We start from the raw sequence: 9,466 nt of genomic DNA on the forward strand, positions 1-9,466 counted from the left end.
ATTCCTTGTCTCTCCAGTGAGGAGAAAAGTTGTAGAAGTGGTGTATAGATAAGTTTTAATTTTTAAAATTCCACATAATATTTTGCTTAAATGTTTATTATTTAAAAGGATGTTAAAAAAATTCAGGTGACTAAATGATTGAAAGAAAAAGAGGAATACTATTTGTTAGTAGGTGCTTTGTAGAGTTTTATTTTTATGATTCAAATGCTTAAGAGTATGTATTAAACAAACGAAGTTAATTTGAAACTAAAGCACCAACAATCAGTTGTCACAGGAGTTCTAAACTTTTAATTATGTAGTTTTAATTATGTAGTAGATTACTGGCCTGCTTGTTTCATGACCACTTTTCATGCTGTTAAGCCACTGTTGTTGATACTTGACAGAGTTACGGTCAGTTTGCTGAAGAAGGGCGTCTAGTCAATCATCATTACTCCGTGAGACTAGAATCATCTACTCCAGGGCTGAGGAAGACAGGATACGTTATTGCCTTAATTACGATGGTTTTAGAGGGAAAGGAGGCTTATTAATAATTACACTGGGGCAATAAGTAGGTGTAAACCAAGTCTTTTCAGGGTAAACTGGGATATTTGATCCTAATACTTGACTGCCAACATTTTAAAGTTAGTTATGTCAATAAGATACTGGCAGTCACCAACAAAAAGATAATTTTGGTAACCCAAAACAGTACTTAATTCCATATTAGGAGACCTTGTTATTTAAAATATCCTTGCCAATGTTATAAAACAAATACCTCTTACTTTATATTTTGTATAAAAATGGATTTTATTATATAGTTAATTGAAAATGTTGTGAACATTAAATAGACAACTAGAGTAGGGAGATGCACAGAACAAATGTTATCTCAAGATACTGTCTGAATATTGTATTTCTTACATCTTTATTACATCATTCTGAATGTACTAATGAGGCATGTTATGTATTATACGCAGATTTCCCATTCCTTTTCCGCTACTACAAGAAAAGTACAGTTTTTATTTATCCCTCCAATAAAGCACATAACCATCATTACATCATTACTACTTCCCCATTTTATATATGTCTACTCTGTCGTTAATATTTCATTTAATTTAGGCCTTATTTTCAAAAGTCTTCTATATGATTTCCAGTAAAAATACAGCTGCATTATAATCCTGAACATGAGAATACAGGAAGAAGACTTATAATACAGGGCAGGAAGGAAGGGTTCACCATAGGTGCAGCCAAGAACTGAGGCCCAAGGTGACTTCTCAGTGAGCACAGGCAGCTCACCTTCCAGGCAGTCATGGCAAAAAGGCCACTGGGAGGCACAAAACTCACAGTAAAGATAATCTAGTTCAGTGATGGCAAACCTTTTGAGCTCGGCATGTCAGCATTTTAAAAAACCCTAACTTAACTCTGCTGCCGTGTCACATATAGAAATTTTTTTATATTTGCAACCATAGTAAAACAAAGATGTATATTTTTGATATTTATTTTATATATTTAAATGCCATTTAACAAAGACAAATCAACCAAAAAATGAGTTCGCGTGTCACCTCTGACACGCGTGTCATAGTTCAATCAAAGAGGAATGCTGTCTTTAGCATTTGTTTCTAAAAATTGGTAAGTTTAAAAGGAACATTGAACATCAGAATGTATGACATTCTTAGAAATAATGTTGACAAAAGATACAGCAATGTACCATATTGGTGATAGTCTTAAGAGCATTGGTGAGTAGTTATCAGGAGCACAAAAGGTATACTGTTTTTAACTTTTTTGATTAGTATTTGAAAATACGTTTGAATAAATGCCTGTTGCAGTGACTAATGGAACCATGAGTGAGTGCTTCATGTACATGGAATAGATTGTTGCTATCAAAACTGTGAATGCCACATAATATGAATAATGTTCCCATTCACACCTTTCCCACTCCCCCTTTTAAAACATTTTTCTTGTTACAGTTTTCCTGGAATTTTTATCAACCTCAGGAATGAAATATATGAAGCACTCTATATATAAACCTTTAAAGATATTTATGTAGGTTTATAAAGAACCCATTTAAGTAATCAGTTCTCTGTCTCTATTCACAATAATGCAGATCTGCCCCTGTAGCTTCAGTTTCTGTTTCAGCCTCCACGCCGCTCCTCTCCCATATTTACAAGGGACGCACATGTGCTCAGAGAGCTGTAGACTTTATACCACTGATGGGAGTGACAGCTGGAAGAGTCCCGCCCTGTAAACACATGTGCACTCACACACACACCTTTTTATAGAAGCAGGAACCATTTAATAAGCCAGCACCAAGTACTGTGCTTCTCTGAAATGGCCCCCTCAGAAAGGATCTGAGGCAGCAGGTCACTCACCTATTTCAGCTTCTCCCACCTTAGTCTCAGGCCTCCGTCGGGTTTTCTGGCTCAGGACACACTGCTCCATATTTGGGAAATTTACTGTTTATTAGGGTGGGGTTTAGCTCTCTCCAGTTTCTACCCTCAGCCTCTGGTTGCTAGTAGCGTATTTCTATTTCCTCAGCTATTATATGCCATCTTTCTGGAAGCCAAGTTTTACTTTTCATTGAATGCTAGATTGCTGCCTAAAACTAAAAAGACTAATTTAACATTTGTTTAACCAGGCTAGGAGATCAGAAAAGAAAAGGTATCTTTTTTTTTTTTTAAATCAAGATGTAAAATGTTGTGCTTATATACACGGCACACAGCGGATTCATATGGAGTCCACTGAAGTGCCCAGATTTGTTTTCAGATTAACACCAATTAACCAGGGAAACCTCATGTTATAATGTTATAAACTTTTGTAAAACTCGTTTTCATGGCTGCATTGAGTTATTCAACATAAATTTATGGTTTTACTTTATTTCTATTAGACACAGACTATGTTTTTCCATTATGGGGTACATACTACAGTGAGTATTATTTCTCTGAATTTAGGGTTTTTTGATTTAGTTTAAATTTCAAGAAAGTCAATGACTGTGAAAAAATAGAATCAAGTTTTAAGGTTCTTGATTTTAATTGATAATTGACACTTAACTTCCCAAACAGATTTTTCAGTATAACTTTTAACAGCTTTCTCACTACAAATGATAACTTAATTTGGAAAATAAGGGTTTCTTTTTCCTTTTTTGTAACTTGCTTCTGTAATTTGTGTTCTTTACCTTTATTAAGCATGAATTTTAGAAAATCTAATTGAAGAGGCTTTGTGGAGAAACTAGAGCAAGAAAATAAAAACTTCAAGGAAAGGTCATGTTTTAAAAACAGGTTTGTTCCTGGGGCTATGGTTTTTCATTATATTTTGTTCATGCATTTTTTTTTGCTTGGGAACTTATTTAAAATTGAAGTTGCTAAGGCAAATTCATAATTAAATTTTTTCTGAAGCATGAACTTGAGCCACCAGGTAGCTTGTGCAGATGCTGTGTTCGTTAGCGTGAATTAGCAGTGTGCTTTAGGCAGGAGGACACCCCTGCGCAGCTGCTGGCTTGTGCAGATGTTGTGTCCATTAGCATGAATTAACAGTGTGCTTTAGGCAGGAGGACACCCCTGCGCAGCTGCTGGCTTGTGCAGATGTTGTGTCCATTAGAGTGAATTAGCAGTGTGCTCTGGGCAGGAGAACAGCCCTGCCCAGCTGCTGGCTTGTGCTGATGTTGTGTCCATTAGCGTGAATTAGCAGTGTGCTCTGGGCAGGAGAACAGCCCTGCCCATCTGCTGGCTTGTGCAGATGTTGTGTCCATTAGCATGAATTAGCAGTGTGTTCTAAGCAGGAGGACACCCCTGCTCGGCTGCTAGCTTGTGCAGATGTTGTGTTCATTAGCATGAATTAGCAGTATGCTCTAAGCGGGAGGACACCCCTGCCCAGCTGCAGCCATTCTGTTTCACTGCTAAAAGCTGCACCTTGTTTACCAGCTGCAGGCCAAATTCGAGCACCTCAAAAGAGTTCACCAAGAAGAGAGAATGAAGCTTGAGGAGAAGAGAAGACTTTTGGAAGAAGAAATAATCTCTTTCTCTAAAAAGAAAGCTACCTCCGAGATATACCAGAACCAGACCTTTATGGGCAGCAACCTGAAGAAGGACAAAGACCGTAAGAAGTAAGCCATTTCCAACCACCCACCTCGGGTAGCCTCGCCCCTTCCCTCTCCCTCTCATTGCCCTCTTTGATCTTTATTGTGCTTCTGTCTGTTTCCTTTTCCTTGTCTGCCTCCTGCGGTCAGCTTGTTGTTCACTGCTGCTTCCCTAGCATCTACAATAGCACCTGGCACATAGTAGGTGCTCATTAAATATTTGGCAAAATGAAAGAATGAATGAAATAAAAATACATCACAATGTAAAATACATCAATTACCTGGGGGGGAAAGTCGGCTGCTCTTATTTTATAGCCAAGCCTGTGGCTCTAATACACTGCTGACCTACCATTAGTTACGTTGAATTTCTTATCTAATTGGAAGCTGTATGCTTTCTTGTGGAATCATAGGTGTCAAATAATATTTGATTTTAAAATACTAATTCTTAGGTTCACTTTATTTTAATAAATACTACTGATAATGATTTTGTGAGAATTTTTATTTTAATAAGGGAACCAGGCTATCGATGTGAACTCCTGTGCTTTGATGTCAGAGCTTATGAAACCAATGGTGGACGCAATGATGCAGAGGAAGGTAGAGAGGGTCCCAGTACAATGGGGCGGCATGAGTAGCATTTGGATGATATTCTCAAAGCTTATAGGTTGGGGTATGTGTCACAATTGAAATTACCAAAGTTTTAGAAAATAAGGTTTTATTCCTCTTTTGTACTTTGTGTCCTTCATTTTATTTCTCCCACTTAATATGTCCTTGTCAGTTTGCCTGTTTGTGCTGTTGCGAATTCTCCATTGTGGTCTTTGCCTCGGTTTCTCCAGTTGTCACTGCTCTAGCAGCATATGTTCTCCTTATGTCCTTACAGAGCAACCCTTCCATTGTTGATTTCAAAACCAGGCCTGATTTCAAACCCAGCATTTTCAGATCATTGTAACTCCACTTGAGAATAGTTAGGAAAACGATGCTAATCCATGGTAGCTTTCTATTTTTGAACCGTGGAGAAGTAAATCCACAGGGTTTTGGTATATTTAATTGACCTGTGGATTTTATAGCTTTGGGGAAAGAAAGAAGAATTCTCACGTATGAACTTTTAACATTGGCTCCATGAGGGCATGGATCTATTTTGTTCATGGATGTATCCATCCCCAGAGCCTAGCACAGTGCCTGGTCCATATGATGAATAATAGCTATGTTTATTCAAGCACTGAATTTTAAAATATAAACTATAAATATAATTATTGCTTTTTATTACAAAGCTATGGGACCTTTTACTTTATCTTTTTATCTTAATCCAGTGTTACTAAAATTGGATTCCCCCATATTTATTTCATATATGAAAGACGTTTTACACTTACCTTGTGGAAATTATCACCCTGCTCCACTTGAGAATCGTTGGTATGAGCTGTTGATGACAAAATCAGGTCCAAGCCCATAGTTTCAGAATTCGTCCTCAAGAAAATAGATTTTGGTGGGGTTTTTTTCTCTTTCTTTCCAAAGTTCCATAACTAGATATCCTATAGACATTAGATGTATATTTGCTCTTTCTGGGAAAGCTTTGTAAAACCATTGATTCTAATAATTTTTATTTCTTAGTTGATTTTATATTGTACCAATCAAAATTTTTTCTCTCTCTTTTTTCAGCTCCAATTTTATGTAAAACAAAGGTTCCAGATCACAGAAGGTCATCACAAGCAAAAGTTATTAAAAAGTTAGAAATATGCTGTGATTTTCTTGCTCATTTTATTTGCTGTATCAGTTATTTTGTATCTGGCAAATGGCCACAGTTACTGTCTTTTATGGAAAAATACTTTCAAGTATAAGGTCAATACATAAACCAGAGTGGGTGATAAGAATTTATGCGTCCACTACTGTGAAGTTTTAAGCTGCTGGTTTGTGATGGATCGAGATCATTGCCTCTACTGCCGACTTACTGTCACTTTGCAGAGCGCCACCACAGAGCCGTGCCACTGCCTTTGACAGCAGAGCTCGCTCACATCAGGCTGATTGCATTTACGTTCTAAGATGAACCTTTTGTTTTGTGCACACTAAAGGTAAAATTTTGAGAATATGTTTTAAAATGTATTATGTACCTAAAACTCTAACCTCTCAATAGTTTTATAGAACTTTTTAATTTTTGATATGATTATCCAGTTAGTAACATGATCCTAAGCTTTTGTATAAAATGTTATATAATATGATGGTCTTCCATGCTTCAGTACACTTTATGGTGGCTGATGTATGATGATGAAAAAAAAAAGTTTAAAAGTAAAAACACCCACGTATATATACCCTTTTTCTAGTGAAAAGTACTTTTGAATTGGTGTTATCACAGTATTTTTATTAGGATGTATTACATATTTGTTGCTTAAAACTGTCTTCCAAGGGAAAAATAAGATTGAATTACCTTACTAAAAATATTTCTAAGAAAATAGCTATGAGCATCTGAATATTAAAGATATAAACATTTAGATAATTCATATCAGTGCCTTAGTAGTAGTCTCAGAACAATTAACTTTTTCTTAACAGTCATAGGTATATAATTTTTTTATTTTTTGTACCTAAATATTCTAAATAAAACTGACATTTACTCTTGACAAATAAAATATATCTGCATATTTACTAAAATGTGTTTACATTAATTTTTCTGTTTACAAACTGTCATCATAAGAAACATTTTATCAAAGTTCATTTAATTGTATGTCTGAACTATTTTAAAACAAGCATATTACCAGTATTTTTCAGACAACAAAATGTTTAAGTTAGCCTATGTTAGATTCTGAACAGTGCTTTTTTTATGAAGTTGTATAAGTTGCAAATAAAACCTTTCATTTTTTAGCACAATTTATCTGGACAAATACTTTACTTTCCATTTTTATATTTGAAATTCACAAATATCTCTCAGCCTTTTTCAACTGTAGTAAAGTAAGTATCACAGAAAAAGCTCTGAACTTCTTCTCAGGATAAGTAATGTTCAAGTTCTGGAAGGTGAGAGCAGGAGAGGCGGGGGCGTCCCTGCAGGCAGGTGACCTGTTGTACAGAGCCCAGCCAATGCCACAGCACCCAGTGTGAGCAAAGGAGAATGTATCCCCGAAGCTCAGGGATGTGGTGTGCATGCTGGTTATTAGTAGTCATATCATATTAAACTGTATGAAACAGCTGTCCTAAACTCTGTTTAAGTTCTTTTTAAATTCCAGATTGGAGGTTGACATGTTCGAAGTCATTTGAGTTTCCAGTTAAAAAGGTTGTAGAAAGCTGCCTGAGATTCTCACTTAGAAGGGGGCTCACTCAAGCCTCACTGTCAAGAAGATGTGTGCTCACACCATGTGAATGTTAAGGTAGTCCATCCATTTGGGATTCTGTATACGACTTTATTTTAAAAGAGTTAACACTACAGCCCTAGCTGGTTTGGCTCAGGGGATAGAGCATTAGCTGCGGACTGAAGGGTCCCAGGTTGATCAAGGGCACATGCTCCAGTTACAGGCTTGATCCCCAATAGGGGTGTGCAGGAGGCAGCTGATCAATGATTCTCTCTCATCATTGGTGTTTCTATCTCACTTTCCCTCTCCCTTCCTCTCTGAAATCTATTAAAAATCCTATATAATAAAAGGCTAATATGCAAATAGACCAAACAGCAGAATGACCGGTCACTGTGACACACACTGACCACCAGGGGGCAAACGCTCAATGCAGGAGCTTCCCTCTGGTGGTCAGTGTGCTCCCACAGGGAGAGCACCGCTCAGCCAAAAGCTGGGCTCTGGCAAGCACAGTGGCAGTGGTGGGAGCCTCTCATGCCTCCATGGCAGTGCTCAGGATGTCTGACTGCTGGCTTAGTCCCGCTCCCCAGCGGGCCTAAGCCGGCAGCTGGACATCACCCAAAGGCTCCCGGACTGCAAGAGGGCGCAGGTCAGGCTGAGGGGCACCCCCGAATGCATTATAATAAAGAGGGAATATGCTAATTGACTCTCATGCCATCGCAAAGATGGTGACAACCACAACCAGTAAGGAGGGAATATGCTAATTGACTGCCACGCCCTCAAAGATGGCAGTGCCCACAGCCACAAGATGGCGGCACCTAGTCCCCTCAGCCCTGCAGCTGCCCAGGGCCGGCCCAAGTCAGGCAAGCCTCAGATGCTAGTTGCCCAGCCACCCAGGGCCAGCCCAAGGGACAACCAAACGACTGAACAAGTAGGCTGCATGGGGCGACCAGGCTGGCAGGGGGGGTTAGTGAGAGACGACCAAATGACTGAACAAGCAGGCTATGTGGGGCAACCAGGCCGGCGGGGGGTTAGTGAGGGATGACGAAACGACTGAACAAGTAGGCTGCATGGGGCAACCAGGCCAGCAGGGGGGGCAGATGGGGGTGATTAGGCTGGCAGGGGGGCAGTGAGGGGTGACTAGGCCAGCAGGAGGGCAGTTGGGGGCGACCAGGCTGGCAGGGGGGGCAGTTAGGGGCAACCAGGCCAGCAGAGGGGGGTAGTGGGGGGCGACCAGGGCAGCACGCAGAGTGGGAGATCAGGCCGGCGGGGGGGGAGGGCGCAGTTAGGGGTGACCAGGCTGGCAGGGAGGGGGCAGTTGGGGGCAACCTGGCCGGCAGCAGGGAGCAGTTAGGGGCGACCAGGCTGGCAGGGGGTCAGTTAGGGGTGATCAGGCCCGCACGCAGAGGCAGTGAGGGATGATCAGGCTGGTGGGGGCGGGGGGGCAGTTAGGGGCGACCAGGCAGGCAAGCAAGTGAGTGATTAGGAGCCAGTAGTCCAGGATTATGAGAGGGATGTCGACTGCTGGTTTAGGACCAATCCCACATGGATCCGGCCTAAACCAGCAATTGGACATTCCCCAAGGGGTCCCGGATTGGAGAGGGTGCAGGCTGGGCTGAGGGGCCCCCCCCGTGCATGAATTTTGTGCACTGGGCCTCCTATATGATAAAGAGGTAATATGCAAATTGACCCTCTGTCAAGCCATCACAAGATAGCTGCACCCACAGCGGAGGCAGGGTTCCCGTAACACAAGATGGTTGTACCCACATCGGAGGTGAGGTTCCTGTAATGAGCCACAACAAGCAATCAACAGGGACCTGAGGCTGCGTGGCACTGGGGTGGGGGTCCTGAGTCGGCGCCCCCCTGCCTGGCACCTGGCTGGGGGACCTCAGGCCACGACCCCCGCCCCGACGCAGGGTCAGGGGGACTGCGGGTGCGCCAGGGGACATGAAGCTGTGTCCCCCTGCCCCAGCACCCCAGCTGGGGGACTGAGGCTGTACCCCCTGTCTGGTGCCAGGGTCAGGGACCTGAGGCTGTGTCCCTGCCAGCACCAGCTGGGGACCTGAGGCTGTACCCCCTGCCTGGCACTGGGTCTGGGGACCTGAGGCTGTGCCCCCGCCCAGCGGGCTTGACGGGGGTGGGACCGGCCAGGTCT

At 41.5% G+C, this 9,466-nt stretch overlaps 1 protein-coding gene across 7 annotated transcripts in view; it reads left to right on the top strand.

The window, feature by feature from the left end:
* The window catches only part of SEPT10 (septin 10), a 72,650-nt gene extending 65,752 nt beyond the window's left edge, over positions 1-6,898 (top strand). For 5 of the 7 annotated variants that reach the window (XM_023751418.1, XM_023751420.1, XM_023751421.1 and 2 more), the window contains 2 exons: positions 3,891-4,072; positions 5,699-5,777. In XM_023751418.1, coding sequence (XP_023607186.1) covers positions 3,891-4,072; positions 5,699-5,714 — 198 coding nt within the window. In that variant the 3' untranslated portion in view covers positions 5,715-5,777. Of the gene's footprint in view, positions 1-3,155; positions 3,249-3,890; positions 4,073-5,698 lie in introns of those variants that run through there. The other 2 variants (XR_001347550.2, XM_006085732.3) reach the window with 2 other exon arrangements.
* Positions 6,899-9,466: the final 2,568 nt, after the last annotated feature.

This window comes from Myotis lucifugus, unplaced genomic scaffold, assembly GCF_000147115.1.
Source record: "Myotis lucifugus unplaced genomic scaffold, Myoluc2.0 scaffold_21, whole genome shotgun sequence".
NCBI classification, from domain to species: Eukaryota; Metazoa; Chordata; class Mammalia; order Chiroptera; family Vespertilionidae; genus Myotis; species Myotis lucifugus.